Consider the following 23,571-nt stretch of genomic DNA (forward strand, 5'->3'; position numbering starts at 1 on the left):
AAAATGTGGTGTGGTGTGGAGTAGTGGAAATAGTAGAAGATAGAATGTCTCGCTTAGAATAGCTACAAAACTAGCTGGATCATTACCGATTGTGCTAATGCCAGTGCCACTATGACCACCGATCTCACCACCACTGCCACTGATGATGCCACCGCTCTGGCCGCCGATGTGATTCTGATTACTGTTATGGTTCGCTGTGGTGCTACTACCAATGATTGTGCCACTATTCGCTGGATGGTGATTGTTATTAAGGTTGGGATTAATATTATTATTATTATTATTATTGTTATTAATATTCTGGCTGTTGTTGTTGTCGATTTGGTTCAGGTTGTTCTTATTGTTGTTGTTGAATCTACTCGATATGTGGTCGAGGTCGTCGTTGTGGCTGTTGTCGTTCGATTTATGCTTACTATTTATGCTGGAGCCGCCACTCTGCGATATGCGTGTATTGTGCGAACCGTGTGTCGGGCGATGGTCCGGCTCGGCGTCCTCGTCATCCGGTCCAAAGCCAGAGCCAGAATAGTCCGGATCCTTCTCTAGATCGTCGTGTATCTGCAATCATAAAGAAGGCACAATGAAATGGGAATTAGCTCAGGGTTTTCAAAACATATCTTCAGGGGCCCTCCCAAGTGCTTGTGCGCAACAAATGGCAGCCATTTCCATGGAGAACAGAATAATACGAGAATGTCCTTGAATGTCCGCACTGCCTGTGGGTGGGTCTTCCTTTATGTTTTGGGGGCTGGGCCACTCATATGGGCCATTGTCTGGCTGCGGTTCTGTGACTGTGACGGGTTTTTGCGGTTTATTTGTGACCCGAAACGAGCACTTAGACCACAGAGAGGGAGAGAGAGAGACAGAAGGAGGGGTAAGGCCCAAAGGGCCACAGCAACTGTGACCAGAGCCAATTGTCGGGGGATAGCGGGGCAACAATCCTCCGTGGCAGCCGCAGCCGCAGCCCCAGCAGCAGCCTCCAGGGCTGGTTTATTGACTTTAATTTCGTTTGCCGTTTGTTCTGCCCATAAAAACAGTGGCCCAAAAATAGAAAGGCAGATCGGGGGCCAGAGGACAGAAACTTAATTGAATTTCTCCACGCGTTATGAAATGCCCTACAAAACGATGGCATTGTCTTGGCATTTGGCCAGCGCTAACGACACTTGTTGACCCGCCCCATAGCCAGTGCTTAAAGAGACAGAGAGAGAGGGAGATAGAAGACAGGGCCATGAGTACTCATAATGAGAAAATTGAGTAATTTGTAGAGTGAAAGCAATTCAATTTCTCTCCTGCTTCACCCATAAAACATAATTTATATTACATTTTCCAGCAGAGCCTTTACAGGTACAAACGTATCCGACAGATAAGAAAGGATCTTTACTGATACACAAGTATCGTTTGCTTGTGCATCTCTAAGATACAAAATTATCTTACAGATACAAAAGTATCTCACAGTATCTCTCATTTGTGTGTGGGAACGAAACAGACTTACCTTTCGACGTGGATTAGGTGGAAGAGAATCAAAAATGATGTTGGGACTAAGGTTCTAACTGCTTAGGTTATATTTTTCTATTTTTTTTTTTACTAGAACTTACTAAGATGATCGGGCAAAGAGATTGCACTACCAATACAATGTACTTTTCATTAGAATTCATCTTCGCAGAATTTCCAAAATGAACGAAAGAGAAAGTGTAATCTCCATACATATATCCATAATTCAGCTCTCATTCTCCTTCTCCAGGGTATAGCAAAAATAAGACATAAGCAAACATAATCCTCGCAAATACGTTTTCCTCTTATTTTTGACGAGAAATTTCAGATTTTGTTGCTGCTGCTGCTGTTTGCTTACGTTTCATTTCATTTCGTTTCGTTTGAAATTTAATTAAAATATTTGCGTATTGCGTATACGTCGCGTTGTGCACTCGGAGCATCCACACATTTATCATGTTTCGGAGGCCAGGCCGCAAGTCCCCCCGCACTTTGCACACTCTCCGCACGCTTGCTTCCACAGAAATGGTATCCACTAGGCAAACACTTGACCAAAGTACTCATAAATATCCACCAGGGACACCATGCACATGGAGAATGGCGGCAGCACAGGAGTCGCCCCAGAAGTGGCCATAAAGCATGAGGCAACAAAAATGTTTGTCCTGCTGCATGCCGCCACAAGGGAGAATGGAGGATGTAGAATGTAGGAGGATGGCTTGCAACACTTTCGTTCTGCCCGAGTTTATTTAGAGCGTGCTCCTCTATCCCTTTCGCTGTTTTGCCGCTTGATTTATGCCGCAATTAGCAGTCAGAAAATGGGGCATGCCAAGCGGAATGGGGCAAGCAGCGAGCAGCAAGCGGCGTGCGGCGTGAGGCTGAGTGCCGAGTGGCAGCTTTGCCGCATGACTAAGCAGCCTCTTGCTCAGAGCATTTGCTGTATGCTGCCTCCTTAGCTCTTAGTTTTCGCTGCTAAATGAACTCATTTCGAGAGAGGCAAAAACTTGCCCCGAAAATTGCACTTTCATAGCCCTTGCCCAGGGGCGATGCCTCTGGCCTGCTCCCCAAAGTCGAAAGTTCCACCTTCTTCTTCCCACTCCTGCCACAAAGATCAATGGTGCATGATGCATGGTGGTGGGGGGGCTGCGGCGGCAACTGTGGCAACTGTGGCCTGCAGAGTGCTATTTGAATTTATGCAATAAATTGCTTTGTTAATAAAATACGAGTTGCGAGGACGAGGCGAATGCCAAGGAGCAGTGGGTGCTGATGGCAGATGCTGCACCACACCCACTGCTGGGAGAAGAGAGGTGGTGCAATGTGGGTCATGCATGAATTTAAATGATGTCATTTCGTCCACTATTTTGGCCACCTGCTGCCCAGGCGGCGCACTGCAACGGAATGGAATGGAATGGAAAGGAAAGGAAACGTGGCTCGTCTTTCTCCCGCTTCTTCCGCATTAAATTTGCATTTGCTGGCAGCTGACTCAACACACCCCCCACACCCATTCATTCTCCCCATACATGCATGCCCGTCCACTATGCGGCACCACCCTCTTGGCAGTTTTGGGCTGGCCAACATGGCGTATGCTTGACACCATTCTGATATATGACAACGAAAATGAAATACGAGCCTGTCACGCGTACTCTGTGCTGGCGCAAAATTTCCATAAACCGGAAATTGTTTCAATAAAGCGTTTAAAAACTTCACAAAATTCCAACTGGCAGGCAGAAGGAGCGAAGGAAGAAAGAGGGACCGGGAAAAGAGCGAAGAAAACTAGTTGCTTGCAAAAGAAAACTCGAGGGAAAGCTGAATGAGAGAAGGCAACGATGCGAGAGATGGAACAAAAGCAGCGGCAACCTTCGGAGCTTCCATAATGAGTGCAAATTGTGTCAGTGAGTGCGTTCAACTGAAACAGGGCAGGAGGCGGGGGAGAGGGGGCGTGGTAGTCGGAGTGGTGTTGCCACAGGGTGCTGCACGATGAGAGAACAGAGGCTGCCAGGCACGTTTCATGCATAAACAACAAGAGTCTCAGTCTGAGACTGAGACTCTGATGCCATGCACTTCTCGACTTGTTTCCACATTTCCATCAAACATCAGGCAACAAAATTATCATGGCCGCAAAGGAGAAAAGTTTTTCCGACTTCTCTCCCTTGTTGCCCAACACTATTTGCCACTTCTTTAAGCATAATTAATGCCATGGATTAAATTTGCGAGCGTATTGCCATCATAAAACAGACTTGCAACCAGATAGAATTCATAACAACAACAACGACAACAGTGTCCACACACAGTATTCCCTACTGACTATCCTGTCGAGCATCGGCGGTGCCGACTAAAATCCCAACTAAAAGACAAGAAGCTTTCAATTTGCTGCATCACAAAATGTTTTCCAAAAGTTTTCCTGCCAACAAAAGTTATCCTAACGAGTAAATTGTCGATTTGACAATGTTCCCAAAGTGCGTGACTCGAGAGTTGACCGAGTTTTTCCAAGTCCCCCCCTTCACCAACCTCCTCTCTTGCCCACACAAAAAAAACATTGGAAAAAATCGTTGGCCAGGGCTTTGGCTGTTTGGATTTTTGGGAGGCAGATTTGACCCCATTTGCTTCTCTTCTCCTCTCACTCCTTTTATTCTCTGCCTTTCATTGAGATTTCTGCATTGTGTACGTAACATTTGGTCCTGAATCCAAAGGATCCAAAGTATCCAAGTGGCCTGCTAAACATTTGCATTCTGGTATTTTTGGTATACACTTCCGTTTGCAAAGGAAATGGCCAAAGTTTTTCAGCCACACACACACAAACACACACACAGAAGGTCAGGGGAAGGAGATGAGGGGCCTGGGGTAACCACAATCCTTGGGAAAATTGATAGCCAGAGAGAAGCTTTGTTTTTCCTGCTTTTGGAATCGGCATGCCTCAATAATTGCTTGGGGGCTCCTCTGCAGGGAGGTAGTTCTAATTTATTTACATGCAACTTGCAATTTTGGTTTCCATACAGGGAAAGAATGAGTGAAACAGAGAGAGAGAGAGAGAAAGAGCAGGAAAGTTGAGAAGAGAAATAGTTAGAGGCAGAGACAGAGACAGAGACAGAGAAACTCTCAACGAACTAAACGAAAACTCAATTTTCCAGCTGGAAGATATCTTTCGGCTTTATTTAGACAATGACCGCCCGCCCATCCTCTGCAGAACTTCTTATTTTCCGATTGGTCATTTACATTTAGATTGGAGCAAAGCGTAATCCAATGAGCAGAGCAGACACTCATCCATATTCAGGGATGTTCGTGCCACATGCAATTCTCATTGTCTTTTTGGGGGCTTATGCTCCACACGGAGCTTTTCGTTGCACGAAATAATTGCTTTTTAAATGCAACAACAAATGCAACAAATGAGCATCACACGGGGCATGCAACACAGAAAATTGAAAAAGTTTAACGAAAAAAATACCACCAAGTGGATGTTTTTTCCTGCTGAATGCATCTCAAGAGTTGCGAAACTTTCACTCACACACACACACACACACACAGATACCAAGGGAAAATTGTGTCGTGGCCTTGCAGCAGCAGCAGCAGCAGCACAACAATTGCTTAGTTTTCCCTTTATTTTCCACGTTTGTTCTTTTTTGTTTTTTATTCTCTTTTCTCTATTCCATCTGCAGCACGAATAACTCTTTTGTTGTCCAAACGCTGTTGCATATTGTTCTGCGCGCTGCCCCTGACACTGGTGCTGCTGCTGTTGCTGCCACCGCCTGCGGCAGCAGTGTGCCATAATGTGGCACTTAATTGGCAGCTGCATTGCAGCGCCTCGTCCGTCAACCAGGAGCTGACACCATTTATCAAGCTCTCGTCTGTCAGCGCTTGCCTTTTGCTTAATTCATGGGGATATCTTATCGGGCTTTATAGTTTACGTTCTTCCAACGGGTTACGGGCACAGGAATCCTTCATTCGAGGCCTCCCCTTTTGGGGCATTTACCTTTTTATCAGCCATCAGAGATTTATATGCCAGCCATGCACCGGCTGCAAAGTGTATCGTGGCAAAAGGTATTACAACCGGAATAAATATCCACTCTAAAGTTCCTGTTGTTCCTGTTGTACATTAAATTCCCTTTGCGCGCACCGCTTTAATGATTTTTTCATGTTCAATTGACACAATTTTCGCTACCCGAGCATTTTCTCTTTATCTCTTTCGCTCTCGCTCTCCTTTCTAACCCCCTTTTCACCATCTCTCATTCGATTTACCAAAGAGCAAAAAAAAAAAAAACAAGAACACAAATTTGCCAACGCAACAAAACGCAACGAAGCGTTGGGCTTCTCCTTGGCCACCGCATCGTTATAGCCATCATCATCATCCGCATTCGCATCCTCATTCCCATCTACATCTACATCCTCATTCCCATTTCCATCGTAATCAGGAGCTACTGCTCTTCGCTCCATCAGGTCCGCCAGTTCCGACTCATCAGCAAACGGAAAAATCAATAACCGCACCCAGGTTTTACTTCGTATTTTTCTCTTTTTTTTGGTGCCTCCATCTCCAGTTTCACGTTCTTTTTTTATGGTTTTTCCCGCACAAATAAATTAAATGCCGAGCAGCGGCACAGGGAGTAGTCGTATCAGCATTAGCCAGGCTCTAAATTACCAGTGGAAAAGTAAATCTGTGTTCGCTTACACTTCTCGCCTGCCTTGGCCCACCCCTCCCCCCACCATTTTGTCATAAATAATAATTTTCATTTAAGGGCAATGAGTTTTTCCTTTTTTTCCTGAACCTACTTCTGCGGCTGGCAATTAATAAATGAGCTTAGGGCTCGCAGCGCCATGAAATGTGGTAGAAGGGACAGGGAAGGGGCAGTGAGGCATGTTGGGGATATTCCCTGGAACATTTACTCCAGATCTCTGGATTACTTGTTACTTATGCTAATTGCAAAATCGGTTCAGCCTTGGCGTGGGGTCGCCTGCAACTGACGACTCGAGTAAACTTTTTTTCGCATCCTTTTTGCAAATCAGACTTGATCGGAGTACCCTGTACTGCTTTCCGGGTTAAAGAAGTTGCATGCACCCGTTATACTACAGGGTACTCTCTGATAGAGCGGTGGCTCTGAAGTCCCTCAAGTAATTTTCCTCTGCATGCCAAAACTTTGCAGCTAAAAAGTCAACATTTTTTGTTTGTTCTTATAATTTTCAGGCATAAACTGCAGCTAAGCCAAGTAGTGAGCCCAAAGTCAGCCTCTGCCGCTTTCTGGCTTCTTTCGCTAAAGTTTTTGCATTTTAATTGCGCCATTGGGTTGCATCCACCATCTTAGTGTGTGCTGAAGCTTGAGGGACAGAACTACGGGGAAAGCCATGGGGTTCCACGCATGGGAATGTGCTCAACGGATGAGCGCGATTTCCCCCTTCCCTTTTTCCGTCAGGAGGAACTTTGAAGACTTGCAGCTTGAGTGACTTGCAGCTCTGCTACATCTATAGATTCAGCTTCAGCCCTATCCAGCTACTGCACTTCCAGTCATGTTTATCCTTCTGGTAGCGTTGCACATCATTAAAATTGTAATGCAACTCATGGGCGACAATGCTAATGGGCGTGGCCCTAACAGTTCTTGTTCAGTCAATTGCAAAAGCTTAGAAACTGACAAGAAAAGCCAGCGAGAAAATCCAAAGCACAGAAAAATGGGAACGGAAACCAGCAACAGAGAGGCAGAAACAGTCAGAGGCTGTGGCACAGAAATAGAGAGAGAGAGAGAGAGAGGCACAAATTAAAAGAAGGAGAGCAAACTGGGGATGGGGACGGGGGGAGTCAAGTGTGAGATCGACTGTGCGATGGGCTGCACATAATTGTTGGGAATGGGGGAGCCATGCGGCATAAGCGGATTGCTAAGCCATGGAAATGCGATTAGTGAAGAGAGAGAGAACAAAAATTGCAAAGGATGAAAACTAGCACAGCACTTAAGCACTTCAATGAATGTCAAACTTTAATGCATCGAAATGTGAGTCTGCAAAAAGAAACAAATAATCGAGCAATGATTGAGCGCTTGATCGATCCACCGATACAAGGTGTAAGCTCTGGCAGGAGGTCACCGAAAAGACAGATATGACACAGGAAAGCAGATGATGAAAGCACCAAATATTCCACCAAAGTTCAAGGATAATTGAAAACTTTTTAATGATTTTTGAAACTCGAAAACTAAGTAAAACTGAGGGAAACTAAGAATACTTGCCAAAGTTCAGTCTATAACCCCAAAATAAAAGGCACGGCACCCCTTGAATTGCAGCTGCAATTAAGCAGTGAGGCAGACCCCATGTACCGCCCGCCGGCTACAGTAACAAGAGCCCCTCATTAGTGCTTAAATGATCTATAATGAATTTATGCGGAGCTGCTGGAATGTGTTGGACATTCTTTGTGCGTGCATTTACATGTTGTGGTTCGTGGGAACTGCAATTAGAGTCTACTGTTAGTGAATATATACACAGGTTTTCCATATTTAATCTAGCACATATTGTACGTCGATTGATTGGGGACAATGGGGCGCATACACATACATATATACACTTGTGTGGTTAACCTTGTCACAGGCAGCAATGCAATCAAAATAAATATGCATGAGATGTTCGGTGCTCGGCATTTGCCACCGCCTCGGCCACTGCCACGTCTTCAACCGAATCCATGCTGTCCCTGCCACATCTCTGCCACCGCACTCAAATTGAGGGGCAACAAAGCAGTTTCAGTTGCCACAGCTGCTCACAAATGCTATCAACGCCTGGCTGGCTAGCGTTGCACGTTGCACGAACAAATGTAATTAACTTGGCAACAGTGCCACCACGCCGCAAAAGACGAGAAGCAGTCGCAGCAGCACAGTAGCAGCAACAACAGCAGCAGAAGAGGCAGCAGAACAAGATGAAGATGGTGTGAGAGACAGAGAGTAAAGTGAGAGCAACATAAAGAAATAGGGATAGAAAATGCTGAATTATTCATGGAAGTGGAAGTTGCTTGACCCAGGACGCAGCAGCAGCAACAGCAGCAGCAGCAAAGAAGAGCGACTGTCAGGTTCAACAAACTTGCCTCACGTTGCGCCTAAAAGCAAGCAACACTCAAGTGTGCGGTTACAAGTCAAATTGCTACGTGAAACCACAGAAGGAGCAGCAGAAAGAGCAGGAGCAGCCGCAGGACCAGCAGCCCCTGAGATGCCTGACAAACGACAAATGGCTGTTAGGAGCGAGGAAAATAGTGGGGAGCCTGTAGGTTTTTCATGCAGCAAAGTCATAGACATTTTGAACGGTTGGTCTTTCTTCTAACCGAAGTCAGTTCCTTCAAGAGACGCCCCATCCTCCAGCTCCAGCCCCAAGACTGTCTATCCGTTTTGTGCGGGAAAGCGACGGCAGCCGTGCTACATAATTGAAGCGATCCTCCCCCATCTACCCTGCCAGTCACCGTTACCTGCCCCAACATTTGCAATTCAAAGCGTGCCCCCGCCCCCCCATTGCCGCACAAACCTAACCAGGATGAAGCCCCACTGGGCAGGCTCTTCTGTTGGCTTCCCTCGTGCAATTTCAGCTCTCGTTATGGGATCCTGGAGTGCTTCGAGTGCTTTTATGCCGCAAAACGTTGCACTAATTGAAGCACATCCCGTTAACAATAACAATCGAACAGCAGGGCAGCAGAGTGGCCAACACACACGCACACACCGACACAGAGACAGGAAACGGCAATCAAATTCCTGGATAATCGTTGAAATTTATGCATCCACATCAAAGACACTTATGTCAAGGGGGAGACCGGGCGGAAAATCAATTTGTGATGCCAAGGCCTAAATCAAATTACGATCTACTCGCTCCTCTGCTGTCTCTCCCTCCCCCCTTGCAACAGTCTCTTTCAACTCCAGTTTAAAGCGAGTGAATTTTATGGCAGAGTTTGCAGCATACAAATTGTCGTAAAGTTAAGCGAATTTATTGGCATAAATTATACATGGGCTGAGAGGGGTTAGACATCGCCACAAGGCGATGTTCTGTCCTGTCCCACTTCTCGCTATACTCTATATGTGCTTCTGCCTCTGCCTCTTGGTGCTGCTATGCTCCTTCCTTTCATGCTCTCGCAATACAATGCGCAAAACATCAGAAACAAACAGAGAAAACAAAATGGCGACAACGCCCCCATCATCATCATCGTCGCCATTGCCATTGCCACAACCAACTCGCGCGCTGCCGTACTCTCCCGGACTCCCCCATCTACGTTTCGGCTCTCCATCTACATCTCCGCCCGTGGTCGTCGTCAACTTTGACAATGACTTTTCGCTTGGCTTCGAAAATGTTATGGCGGCCCCCATCCACATTGTCCCCCCACCACACAATCCGTCTGTGTTTACGCATTTGTATGCGACTTGTAACCTTCTGTTTTGATGTTCGGGACTCCATTGTGTTGTGCGGGATACGGATACTCTGTAGTAGTGGAGAGAGCGAAATGGCAAACTTTTGCAAGCAGCTTGCAAGGAGAACTCCCCTAAGGTGAAAACCATAGATTTGAATAGAGAACCGGCGTGGGTAAAGACAGTGTACTATAAAGAGGGAGGGGTGAATATTTATTACCATTAAATGTGGTATTTAATATGTATTAAATGTGGCATTTAATGTGTGTGCCTGTAATGCTAATTATAATAGAAATAACAAACGATTAGAGCATATTCAAATGTTCAAGTTATCCCCTTGTGTTTCTTCTAGAGGTGTTCTCTTTCATCTGTGGATTATCTGTAAATTCCCTCATTCTCCTGCATAGTGTATACCATCTATCGTATATAAGCTAAGCAGAAAGAGTCCATCCAATCTTCCGTTTTCCCCGCTTGTTTTTGGGTGTTTAATTCAATAGAAATGCAGAGGCCAACGTGCCACACGAAGAGGCAACCAAACAAACCGTCAGAAAGCAGAAGCAGCGGCAGCAGCGACAGATGTCTCATAAAAAAGGGAGCTATGAGGGAGCCAGCCGAAAAAACAGTTTGGCCCCAATGGCCTCGGATTACTCATGTTGTTTGTGTGGGTTCTGTTTGTGTTTGTGTTCTGGGTTTTGACCCATCTCGGGGCAGACTCATTTGGATTACTGTGGGAATTATGTTATGTGAAATAATGCAGCATCATTTGTACTCCAATGTTGGGCAAAAGCAAAAGAAAAAGCAGAACCAGAGCCAGTACCGACATTGAGTAATGAATGGTGGGGGATCTATGTCCTCCTATCCTCTTCTATCCTCTCCTTCTCTGATTCTCTGCAGTGACATTATAAAGTCTGTTTTCTGTTTTCTAGAGCTTTCATGGTAGGGGAGGGGTTGTTGGGATGTGTCTCCTCCTGGGGCGTTGGTTAACCATTCACAATCTCAATAAATTTCAATGGTTCTATCGGTTAAGAACCTCTCCGCTTGACAGTCGTGTGCTGGGCTGGGCTGCGTGTGTGTGTGCCATGTATTATGTATTATGTAGGAGCTGTCGCCCAATAAATTCCCATGTAAGCAACTGATATTGACAGCTTGAGCACAACGATGGATACGAATACGAGAGTGTTGTGGGACATTGGAAATTATATGCATGTACTTAAGCACAGAAGCACGGAGGGGCGGCTGGCTGCTGGCAGGAGGTAGGTATCCTGCCCGTCGGATACGGGATACAACGACATAATGGGATTCTGGACAGGCAACATATGAGAGTATTTCGCAATGCCACACAACAGCACATCATCGAAATCACATCATCAAAGCTGTTAACATATTTCTGGGAAAAACAGTGTGAGACAGAACATGAGCATGGGGAAACAGAGAGAGGCAGAGGAAGGAAGGGCTGAACGGACCTGTTTACATAACACATTTTCAAGCAGATACTGGGGCATGCTCTGCGTATCCCGGGCAACAGTCTCAGCCTCCCCCTCCCCCTCACCACACCCAAAACCCCACCCCACCCCACCCATTACCATGTCAATCGATGTTAATTTATTGTCAATGCACATTTTTCTCTCTCTGTCTCTCTCGCTCTAGATATGGACACAAATATGCAGGGTATATCAGAGGTAGCATGTACAATGTGGGCTCCACTCCACGAACTCTGTAGAGCAGCGGTACCTATCCATTTGATGTACCTTGCGCATACCAATGCAGAGACTTACTCTAGTTTGGCTGTCCTTTGTGTGTGTGTGTGTGTGTGTGGCATGCAAAATGGCTTTGCCTCTCTTAGCCATCCACAAAAACACGTGCGCCATGTGCACGTTATTAATCAACAAGGACCTACAACAAGCTCTTTGGTGCAACATCACAAACACAACCGAGCGACTGACCGACCGACCGACCACTCCCTCTACACGAAACAGATGCCGGGATGCGGAATGCAACGTGCGCTGCTCCATGGTGCTGAGCTGTAGGCTGCGTGTGTTGAGTGCGTTGCATGCGGCATAGAACAAACAAACGAACAATACACAACCAAAAACCCATGCAGAATGGAGCACCAGGGAACAAGGGAAGCAGGAAAAGTCAGCATCAGATGCAGATGTTTGCGTTTGCGTTTCATGCGTTTATGTGTATGCACAACCAAAGCTCATTATCCTGTTGATACGGCCCCCAAAAATTGACTTAAAGACTCGCCCGCTTAGCAGGCAGGCTTAAATGCCACTAACAGCCCCTACATGCTCCCCCATGGAGGCTTCCATAGAGAGGCTTTAACCACTCCCTGTTCCGACTCCCACACCCGCCGAATCACAGAGGGTTGATAGATCATTAATCATATGCAACGTTGATTAGCCTTAGAAACCCCACTGGAATGACATATAATAATCCGTACAACTTTGAGTGAATAATCAGCAAATAATTCATCATAATTCAGCAAAGGAATCAAAACGAAATACTCGTAGAATGGATCCATTAATAATGAAACAATGAATAACCAAATACAGTTCTGCGACGGAGAGTTTTGAGCAGCAGGCATGTGGAAAGAGATCCATCCATCAAGACTTTGTGGCCTAATCACATTAAAGAGTCAGTCGGGAGTCGTGTAGTTGCCCCAAAAGATCAGCGGAGCGCATAATAAATTGCATTTTGTTGGGTTACCCAAACCCTGTAGGGTAATGCAATCCTTTTTTTGTTTGTTTGTTTTTTCGGGTAAGCATAAAAGAGCATTCAGCACATGAGAGACACGTCTCCACGTTTGTCAGTTGCATAAAAACATGAAAATGCCAACACATTCGTTCGTCCATGAAGGGAGCAAAGGGAGTAATGGGAGATGGCAGCCAGGAGGACGGAGGACATTCACAGCACATGCCAAGAGCAGGCCTTGGCCAGCACCACCGCAGCGGAAATGGTGCAAAAAGCGGAACAGAACGGAACGGAAAGGGTTGGGGGGTTGCGAGGGGAAATTAGAAAATTCCACATTGCAAAAGACAGACAGAGACAGAGAGAGGGGGAGAGAGAGAGAGAAAAAGATGACAGACGACAGTCTGCAGTGCAAAAAAAAAAAATCCTGCTTGACGGGATTTTATTTATTATACCCCTCTTTTTTTGCCCAACCTGAAAATCCCAGCTAAATGTCCAACAGCATGAAAGTTTAGACCCCCTCTCTCGCTCCCACTATTTCTCGTCCACTCCTCTCCTGCTACGCCCATGGCCATGCAAAATTAATACCAAAAGCCAATAGAGCTTTGTCCGCTTGTTGATCTAGTCACAGTTACTCGATAAAGTATGCGACCCCTGATTGAATTCCGCTAAAAGTTTCGCTTTTCCGCTTCCCTCCAATTTTCTATTTATATAGTATGTCCTTCGTTGAATTTCTCCTACCCTCCCGCTTTTTTACTCTCTTTTTATCGTTGAGCAGCAGAGAAAGCGGTAGAGTAAGGGGAACAAGATTTGTAATTAAATTCACGCAGCAATAGAAAAGAAATCGGGAACCAAGAAACGTCAAGCAAAACAACGGGGAAAATCGAAGAGGATAGCAAGCCGAGGTCTTGGTTACCCTGGCAAATCCATTCTTCCAAATCAGCTAAAGGATGTTCGATCAACTTTAGCTAGAAGCTATGAAAACTTAAATTTAATTGCAGTTTTTTAATATATGATTGAATAATCTTTAGGAAGCAAATACCCTTGCCTATAAAGCAAAGGGAATAGAAATATAAAATAGCTTCAAAACTGAGGATATATACATCCCATCGAGACTAGATCGGATTGGCTGATAGCATCGTAAAGGATACTCTTTGCAAGGGTGTATAAAAACAAAAATCACAAAGAATTTAATTAAACTTTTTCTATGTTTATTTCTGGGTTTTTTTTTCGTTTTTTTTTTTGTGGCAGCAGCCCAGCAGCCTCAACGCATTTTAATTAGTTTTTTTTCCCCCCATGAAGAGCAGAAAAACCGAAAGTAGGAGTGGCAGCGCGAAATAGAAGAAATGGAGGAATGGCGTTGCAAAAGAGAGGGTAAGCAGGGCTGCAGGGCGAGCGGGAAGTGTATGGCATGTGTGCTAAAAGCAAATCAAAAGTATTCGCCCAACAATTGACGCGTCCTCGTCCTCTGTGTGTGTGTGTGTGTGTGTGTGTGTGTGTGTGTGTGTGTGCACGTATGAGTATGTGACTGTACGCGTGAGTGTGTAAGCGCAATGCTGTCAAAAAACTTTTCAACAAATGTCGCTCACATGCCACAGACTTCACAAACACACACTCTCGGCCCTCACATGGATTCATTCGCATGCATGAAAGCAAAAAAGGTGTTGAACATTAACATTTCATGCGCATAAACAAATGAGTTTTTCAACATACAGTTTTGATTATATAACAAGCTTGTGGCACACATATTTTGCATAGTACATGCGTCCTCCCACCACCTGACAGATATTCCTGTGAACAATTTTTCCTGTCTACTTTTTTTATATTCCCCCCACTGTGGTACAACAAAAACTGGACAGCCTGAAAGTACAGTGCGTTTCGTACTCATAAAATATGTGTAGGTTTGGTATGGGATCTATCCATAAGCATATCACGTATAGATGGTGATTTAATATTAATATTTCACATCCAGTGGCCATTTCATTTCAGTTCAAAGATATATATTTACTACCCGGTACTCAGCTTCTACGAGTACTTACATAAATATATACAGCACCCAGCATACTCTTTGGGTACCGGTTATAAAGATTCGGCTATGATCTTTACCTTTTGACACACACAGCAGCAGCAATATTTTATGAGAAACTAAAAGTAAAATATTCAGAAAAAAAACACCGCAAAAGTTGTTGGAACAGACAATGTGAAAATGAACATAAAAGTAAGCATAAAAGTTATTTTTAAGTTCAAGAGAGGAAAAAAGGAGAATTTAAGAGTAGCCGAGTGGACCCTTCCGATATGCAAAGTGGGTAAGAGAGTCCCCCAGTGACCCTGCCCACACCGTTCCATTCAAAGCCGCTTCCATGGCCATGGTATTACGGAATTAACATGGCAAACTTTCGAACAGAATGCTAAATTTAATTAACTAATTTATATGTGTATATGTGGCGGGAATAAAAACTTACCCCTCCATGTCCGCCAGAGCCCTCAATGCTATCATCGTCGATATAAATTGCATCTCTGGGACCCGAAGCCGCCGGGGATGCTGCTCCTCCTGATAGAGCGGATGGCTCTGCAGCCGATGCTTTCACAGTTTTCTGCAAATATAGAAAACGTCCAAATAAAATGAGTGGTTATTCAAACAATAATATTCATATAGGGGGGAAGGAACAAAAGGGTGCGGGACGAGAGGGCAGAACTTTTTTAATTTACGGTAACATTTTTGCTTTTTTTGTGGAGGCAAATGCAAATATTTTCATTTAATTAATTAGAGGGGAAGTCCGAAAAGTTGCCGAATACTGGAAATGCTCGAGTGTTGCCAGTATGAGGCGGCGGTAGAGAAATGCCACTTTTGAAAGGAACAGGACGCAGTTAGCATAGTGCATGGCTGGCAACGGATGCAACCATCAATAATACGAATGAAAAATGCCGTTCTTTCTGACTCCGCGAATGGGTACGAGTACGAGTACGAGTGTGGAGCCATGGTAATGGTAATGGTCGTGGTCGGTGGTCATTGATGTGGTCATGGTTCATGGTCCACAGTGGAATGGGCACCGCATAATACAATTAATTAAGAACAATTCTTATAGTATATGCCAGCAGGAGGACCAGAAGCCGGAGCAGGCGCAACAGCCGTCAGTGTTAAATGCATTTTTAATGATGCACTGGATAATCAATGGGAAATGCAAATTGTGTGCCACCTCCCTCTACTTGTAACCCTGCTTGCTTCTGCTTTCCCTTTACGACCTGCCAAGTGGTGGAAAAAAAGTCGCCGATTTTCTCCGTGCTTTTTTCGGCCCCGTCCGGACATTGCATAATTAATGGAGCCTCACAATCCACATCCACATCCACGTTCACGTCCATGGCTAGGAGTTGTCCGCATTTTATGGTCAAACATAAAAAACAGAAATGAGGGTTTGGGAGGGTTGGGTTGGGGATGTGGTGTAGTAGAGTTTTGCAGAGGGGTGGTCCTGGTGTGCTTCCTGCTGTGCCTCATTAAGCCAGTGGGAAATATCGTGCGCATTTCCTTTATTTTTGTTGGGTTTTTTTCAGTTAAGTGGGAATTGATGAAGACTTTACGATGAGAGCCACTCACACGAATGGGGAAATAGACACGATGTCCATGGATCTGTTCACCCGTCGGGTATCCACAGACTTTTAATCTCTATTTGAAATGCAAGAGCCACTATTATTTATTCAATATTAATGCAATTATATCTTAATATCAATGTGGTTTTTCCTCCTTCAATATTCATGTATCTCCCGTAGCAGCCTTCATTTACAGATTTCCTGCCTTTTCTTCTTGTCCTATCCCACTCTGAGGACTCATTTTTGATGAGATTTTCTGTTTTTGAAATAAGTTCCACTCTAATCCTCATTTCCTCGCAGATTTTCTGCATTATATCACATCTTTCCACTTCATAAACAATACTATATCACTCCAATGTTTCTTCCTCCTCGGATGATTCCCGTTTGAATTCCAATCCTTCTATTTTATAAGCCAAAAGCGAGGCCAAAGTTTGTGCAAACAGATTCGTTTTGATGCACTTTTCCCCCCTCGATACAAACTGCTAACCGGATTAAGTAATCGTCTTTTGCAAGTGTCTACTATTTTTTGCAGATTAGCAGCAGCCCCGTGAATGTTCCCCGGAGTTGGCGGCAAGTCAAAGTTGTCAAAAGAAGCTTTGGATGCCCATTCTGCGCTCTGCATCCCTATCCTGTCTTTGCCTCTGGCTCTGACTCTAGCCTCTGACTCCTCATCCTTCCTTTGGCTCGGTCTCTGGCTCCTGTCATCGACTCTTCTTGCGGAACATCCTGCTGATGTTGCTGCTCTGCTGGCATTAAGTTTTTGGCGGCCTGTCAAGTCCGCCGTGATGACGTCTTTCATTCTGGGGCTGCGGTTGTGCCTCCTCGCATACACTAAACAATTTGCCAGTCTGCCAATCTGCCAATCTGCCTGGCTTTTCTCCGCCCATAGGTGTGAATAACCGCTGGAGATAAACTCCAAAGTTGCCGTGCCACAAGGACGAAGTTTTCCATTCAGTTTGCGGTCCCTTCTTCTTTGTATGGCCCAACAGTGGCTTGTTGCTCGGGAGGCTTTCCATTGACAGGACTATGATATGTTTTTCTGCTTTTTCTCAGCTCATATTTCTGTATTTTTTATAATTGAAATATTTCACTCTTTGTGGCAAAAACATTTACGGACGAGCGCTCCACTCCACTCCGCTCGCTCTGTCTGTCTGCAGCAACGATTTTCTGGCTGGGAAAACTGGCAAAATATTCATTGGGGGAAAATGTTATTTCCATTTCTAGTTTTCATTTTTGGCCATCTCCATCGTTTCGGTCCGCTTGTTTCATATTTTAAAATGGCAACAATTTGCCAAAACGTTAAATTGAATTGCAGCCAGTTGGGGCTCTGGCACTCGTTTCCCTTGCCCCATTTCCTTTTCAGCGGTGACAAATTTGTGTCCATTGTGGCATTCAAAATAGTTCTCTGCCACAATCACCCAAACCCCCTCTCCATTCAGAGTCCACAGTCCAGAGTCGTATGGAGCCAAGCCCTGGCTATAAATCAATACAAATATTGACAGGTTTTGTGTGTGTGTTCGTGTGTGATCGCCTGAACGCGCATTTTTATCAGCATTCCATGGAGAGAACCAGAGTCTCATAGTTTTACAACGTTTTGGCTACCCAGGATACCCATTAATTGGGATATGAAACTCGAAAAGTCTTCTACAAATAGTCATACAATTTTTCTCTTTTTTTCCCTCTGGCTGTTTAAGTACATGTTTCTGTTCACTCCGATTAAAGGGTATACAAAAAAGAAACAACCATATAAAATGAATTCGTTTGCTTTTTTATCATTTATCAATATTTATATGGCTAACAAATATTTTTATAGCACACGAAAACAATCTATAGAATGGAAGTATGGAAAATTATTTACAAAAATATTAAATACATAAAAAATACTCTGTGTCTGTGTGTGTGCTGAAAATTTGCCTACACACTCGAGAGACAATAGATGCTAGAATCCCCATTGCATTATTTGATTATTTTAATAATCCATCGTTTTTTTTGTTGCCTTTGCCTGCCGCTTTCCATTCAATTCACAGTCGAATGAGTCGCAAAAAACAGCTCGAACAGCTCTGATTCGATTAAAAAATGCTCATTTAACGTGTCAATTGCATTACGCTGTAAAAACTTTCTCTGACAACCGACAGTTTTTCGCTGTGGCGTGACTGTACTTTGTACTGACAGCCAAATGACAGGAGCACTAGAGTGCGCAATCAGCAGAGAGAAAGAAATCCATCCATCCTTTTATTGCCCACCCAAAAAGTAGGCACAAAATACACATGTCGATCAGAATGCCAGAACAAGTATACGCCAAGTGACATCAAAGGAATGACAGGAAAAAAGTCTCCAAAAAGGGCAGGTCAGAAATAAGAACACACACACAGAGAGAGAGAGAGAGAGAGAGAGTGTGTCATAGATAGAGATGGGGAAAACATATTCAACTTGTCTGTGCGTTCCGTCATTATGTTGATGACAGGCAGCTTTTACTTCGAGATTGGAATCCAAAGACAAGACTTCCAAGAAAAAAAAGGTCCTTTCTTGTATTCCTTTTTCTCTTCCTCGAAAGCCAAAGGCCAAAGTGAATGATAAATAAACAAAATGCCTTGACGCTTTTCCGAATTGAACATTTTCATTTTCGTTCATTTCTCTCTTCCGAGCCTCTCTCTCTCTCTGCCTGTCTCTCCACTCTATGCGTGCTCTGTGTCCGTTAAGGTGTCAAGAAGGTAAATATGAAAGCCTTCAGTTCCAAGCAGAAGCCCTCAAATAAAACCAAATCAAAACTTATTATGCCACACACACACATACGCTCATGTACACACACGTGGCAGAGAGAGGCTGTGAGATTGTATTTTATTGTTCTTTTGTGCGTGTGTGTGTGGTGTGGCTGTGGCACTGGGGATAACTTTTATGTTTATAGCAGTCGTAAAAGAGGGCAAAACTTGACTCGTTGTTGCAACAAAACCTAATTGAACAGCAAAATTATTGCCCCATTGCCCCCACAGGGATACCAACGCAGGAGAAGGAGCAGCGAGCCAGCCTAACAGAATTGCTATGCACAGACTGGACCCCAGAATTCGCAGGGATGGATACCTGCTCTAAATTTAGCATTCATTCAACATTCATTTCACATGCAAATTGAGAAATGTTCGACATTACAATTAGCAGAACGGCAGGAAGCAGACTGTGGAAAGCACAGGAACCCAGAGGAACTGTAAACAAGGCAAAATGTCTGCCTTTCGAAGGACTCGCATCTCGCATCTCCTGGACGCACTCATATGTAAATAAGGCTAAAAAGGTACAAGCGGCAGGCAGCAACAATCTCTGCCAAGTGACTTGACACAAAGCCAATGGCGGAAATTGCAAACGTTCACTCACATTCACCGAGAGTCAAAAAGAGAGAGAGAGACACTCATTCTCTATGGCACACACACACACACACATGCACAGCTCACAATAAAAGGGGAATCCTGTAAATGCTGCTGGCAAGGGGGAATGCAAAATCGTGGGGCACCAAAGTATGCCACAGACAGACACAAACTGTGAGAATCGTTATAACACTGACCTACAGTGTCTGCTTCGCCTCCACCTCCACCTGCGCTGCCACAGCGGAAGGGAAGGTGTGTGGCAGGACTCACTCTGCCGTGAATCGATGAATCGTAGCTAAAAGAACAAATACGTATACGCACCGATATCCTCCTGGGGAAGGGTGCCCTCCAATTTTGGCAGCAACAAGGCTTGCTCCACGTTTTTAGGCGGCTCTTCTTGCCACAACAATAATTCGCACTGTGTGTGAGCGGGTGGCAAGATGGAGACAGACAGAGAGACAGAAGGAAACAACAAACGGATAGAGTGCGGGCGCACTGCGCTCGAGCAGCCAAATAAACAACCGAACACTTTACCAGAAAGGTTCAAACTGACACCAGAATAAGCAGTGCCTCACGGAAGGCGGCAAGAACTTAGAGGTCTGCTATCGTTGGGGCAGCATCAGCAGCCGAAGCAGCAGTGTAGCAGAAACGACAGAGGCACTGGCATTGGCAGCGGCAGCGAAAGAGAGCCAGGCTCAAAGGCTAAGAGAGAAGCTTTGATGCTTGCTGGTCCAGGGGGTTTCGGAGGCTGGAGACGGCGACGGCGACTCTCCCGTTGTGCTCATGTTAGGCGCATGTCCCAGAGAGCCAAAAAGCTGTTCTGAGAGCTTTAAGTACAAGGCGGAAATGAATTAGATTCCTGCTAGGATTTTATGGACAGTCTGTTTTGAAATAAGCTTCAAAAGAAACTTAAGCTTGAAGGCAAAAGTTGTTCCAAGGTTTTCCATTTGCTATAAATGGATCAAAGCTTAAAAGTTTCAACATTATGTACATATATTTTCATTAGAAGAACTTTTAGGACCCTATGAGATGTTAAATATCCCATAGTTTAATGGGAAAACGCTTTTCATCAGCTTTTGGGGAATTTTTTCAAAGCATTCGCTGACACTTTTTCTAAGCCCTTTTAAGCTGTGAAGCTTTCACAATTGTTGAAATGTTTCGTTGTCAAAGTTCAACAACGCCAGCCCCAAAGTCCCATCCCCAAAGCCTTAAAGTTTCCTCAACTAAGCTTCAACCAAAAGAGCTTTTCACCTCGTGTGACAGTCGAATCCTTTGCCAAAGGTTCCCCAAAATATCGCCAGAGGTCCCTTCCACAGACTGTTCGAATTGGTGAAGCAATTACCGAGGGCATTCTACCAAAACTAAATTTAACGAGCGCAACTTCGTCTGCAACTTGACAAGAAATAAGTGACGGACGAAAGCAGGGACCAGGGTAGAGGAGGGGGCGAGGCGAGAGAGGCCAGGGAAAACCAGGCAGGAGATTGGAACACGAATTTAAAAAATGAAGAGAAATGAACATGGCTAAAACAGGTTCAGCATCCATCCGGAGGTGCGGCAGAAGCTGCACAAGAACAACAAGGGCACCAAAGTTGTCCCGGCACTCATTTCCGTTGATTCGGGGGAGTCACACCCCCACCGATGAGTGCATAATGAATTACAAGTGTCCATCTTCATAAAACGAGAAGCAGAGAGCAGCAGCAGCAGCAGAATCCGGCAGCGGAAGGTGCTGTCAAAAAGGAGAAGCGGCGCACAAAACAGGACGATCTCTAGCCGCACTCCCATTCCCCCAGCAGAAGCTGATTTTCCTCTGCCACTTGGCTTTTCTTATTAGTTTCGTTTAATTTCCCCATAAATTACACTTTTTTTTGTGCTGCCTGCTGCCTGTTTTTTCTTTTCCCTAATACTTTTTAATGATTCTGTGAACGAATTTTCTTTCTTGTGAACGACTTTGCGTCTCCTTTGAATTTTTGGTCAAGTTTCCCAGACTGTCAGTGGTTATATATCATTTATGAGTGGCGTCTGTTGGGGGCGTCAGAGCATGAACTTTCTGGGGAGAACCCCACTTGAAAGAAAAGAGAGTGGAAGCCGCAGCCCCTACTGTAAGATAGAGAGCCAATTAAATGGCTAACGGGCAGAAGAGAGACAAGAGAGCAAATTATGTGAACCGCAAAAGGGACAAACCCCAAAGAAAATGGAGAAGGTAGGTGGGGGTCTGCCACCTGCCCGACTGTCCGTGCCACAAAACTTTAAGATAATTCCAATTAAAATCTTTCTACGCTATGTCCTTTCATCTCATTTGAAGGAAAGGCATGAAGAGAATGTCCTCGAAACAGGACAAGGGACCAAAGCCAACAGCATCATTTAGAGCCTGACAAATTTCTTGCCTTTTTTTTGGGCCTATGCTGAAAATGAGAAGTAATAAAAATAAATTACTCTGCCTAATTACAGGGAGAAAAAGAGCCAAAAAAAAAGCGACTTGATAAATGCAAAACTCTCTCGCGTTTTATGCGTAAAAAAAAAAATAAAAAATAAAAAAAATTTCAAGTGGAAGTCCTGCGTCGGAAAAACAAGGATATATGCGGCTCATAGTGCACTTGATGGTTGGTCTGCTACCGAAGGCGAGGCGAGACTGTCTCGACGCCATAAATCAATTTTAATTGCTCTGTAAATGTGCAAAGTGAAAAATACAAAAAAATAAAAAAAATTTAATATACCGAAAAGCGGAAAAACGTGTTAAGAGGAGAAAACCGCAGACAGACACTCTATCAATGGTCGAATGGAGTCGAAAGGAGTGAAAAGCAGGCGGATGTTGGTGGGCATAGAGTGGCGGGAGGTTTCAACCAGTTTATTTACAACCGATGACGAGTCAATGAGACAACAAATGATGGCCCCAAAATTAATGAGTCTCTGAAATTCAATTGCCAAATTCCGATTACCACTTATCCATCAACCCACACACACACACACACACACACACACAGTCAATACCCTGTAGTAGTCCTTCTCATACCACTAGATGTCCTGCCACTACCCTTTTGTCTGCTTAAATTCAATCAACGCGAACATTTCATAAATTATGCAATTGACAATTGTTAGACAGAAATATAGATAGATGTACACAACAGACAGAGAGAGAGAGAGAGAGAGACAGAGCCACTGCTGCTGGTGCAAAAACTAATTTGTAAAGGATTGTGGAATTGTGGTTCAGACAGAGATTCATAAATTGTTGAACAGCAACCGTGATAAATGAAGTACTAGAAAAACTAGAAGAGGATTTACGGCTTAATGTTTTGTGAGGGAAAATGTTTAAAAAAATTAAAGTAAAATTTATGAGGAAATCACATTAAAACCTATAATTTGTAGAGAGATATTACAGTAAATAGATTATGAACAATTAATGGAACCTGCATTCGAACACATTTCACTGCATTTCAATGTTATTTAAAGTCGTAAGAGGAGCTAACAAATCCAAGCTATTGCCTGCTATTAGATTTGTAAACTATTTTTATAGATGGGAGACTGATAAACACTAACACTAACACAGACTAATTGGGGATTCACGTAATTTGCCAATCAATCTGTTGCAATGGCCTTTTTGGCCTTTTTTTGGTGGAGAATAGCAATTAAAGTCTCGCATTACAGTAAATTGCAGGCTTCATCACAGGTCAAAGGGCAAAGCACATGATTGTTATTTTAAAATTATGACGATATGACAGTATTTGTTCGACTCTTAACAGAATATATGAAAATTGTCAACAAATTTAAATAACAAGAATCCAATTAAAATATAATAACTTATTTAATTAAATTTATGCGCCATATCAGAGCCCAAAGGCACAAAAAGGGTCCAAACAAAAGAACAAAGTGCAAATGTTTCGAATTCAAATGAATTTTACGAGTAATTTATATTACAATCGACCCATTCACCACCCACCCACACACAAAACCCGCCACATAACATTTTTCGGAAGGGAAAAGGGGAGCATATCCAATGGAAAATTCATATTTTCACGTCAAAATATGTGTAAATTTCTGCAAAGCGTAGGCATCCATTCCTCTTGGCTACATTTTTGAAGCTTGTTTTGCGGCCTGGGTTTTAACCAGAGACCGTTTAACAACTTGAC

The 23,571-nt window shown here is 44.1% G+C and overlaps 1 protein-coding gene across 7 annotated transcripts in view; it reads right to left on the bottom strand.

Moving 5' to 3' along the window:
• The window catches only part of LOC111081792 (syndecan), a 103,719-nt gene that overhangs the window by 8,645 nt on the left and 71,503 nt on the right, over positions 1-23,571 (bottom strand). For 5 of the 7 annotated variants that reach the window (XR_005967513.1, XR_005967517.1, XR_005967514.1 and 2 more), the window contains exons 3-4: positions 14,972-15,103; positions 411-552 (exon numbers count right to left, since the gene is read on the bottom strand). Coding sequence is in view for 1 of the 7 variants with exons in the window: in XM_041591813.1 (XP_041447747.1) it covers positions 411-552; positions 14,972-15,103 (274 nt within the window). In the remaining 6 variants the exon portion in view is untranslated. Of the gene's footprint in view, positions 1-86; positions 553-14,971; positions 15,104-23,571 lie in introns of all 7 variants that reach the window. The other 2 variants (XR_005967516.1, XR_005967515.1) reach the window with 2 other exon arrangements.

Source organism: Drosophila obscura, unplaced genomic scaffold (genome assembly GCF_018151105.1).
Source record: "Drosophila obscura isolate BZ-5 IFL unplaced genomic scaffold, ASM1815110v1 contig_151, whole genome shotgun sequence".
NCBI lineage: Eukaryota > Metazoa > Arthropoda > Insecta > Diptera > Drosophilidae > Drosophila > Drosophila obscura.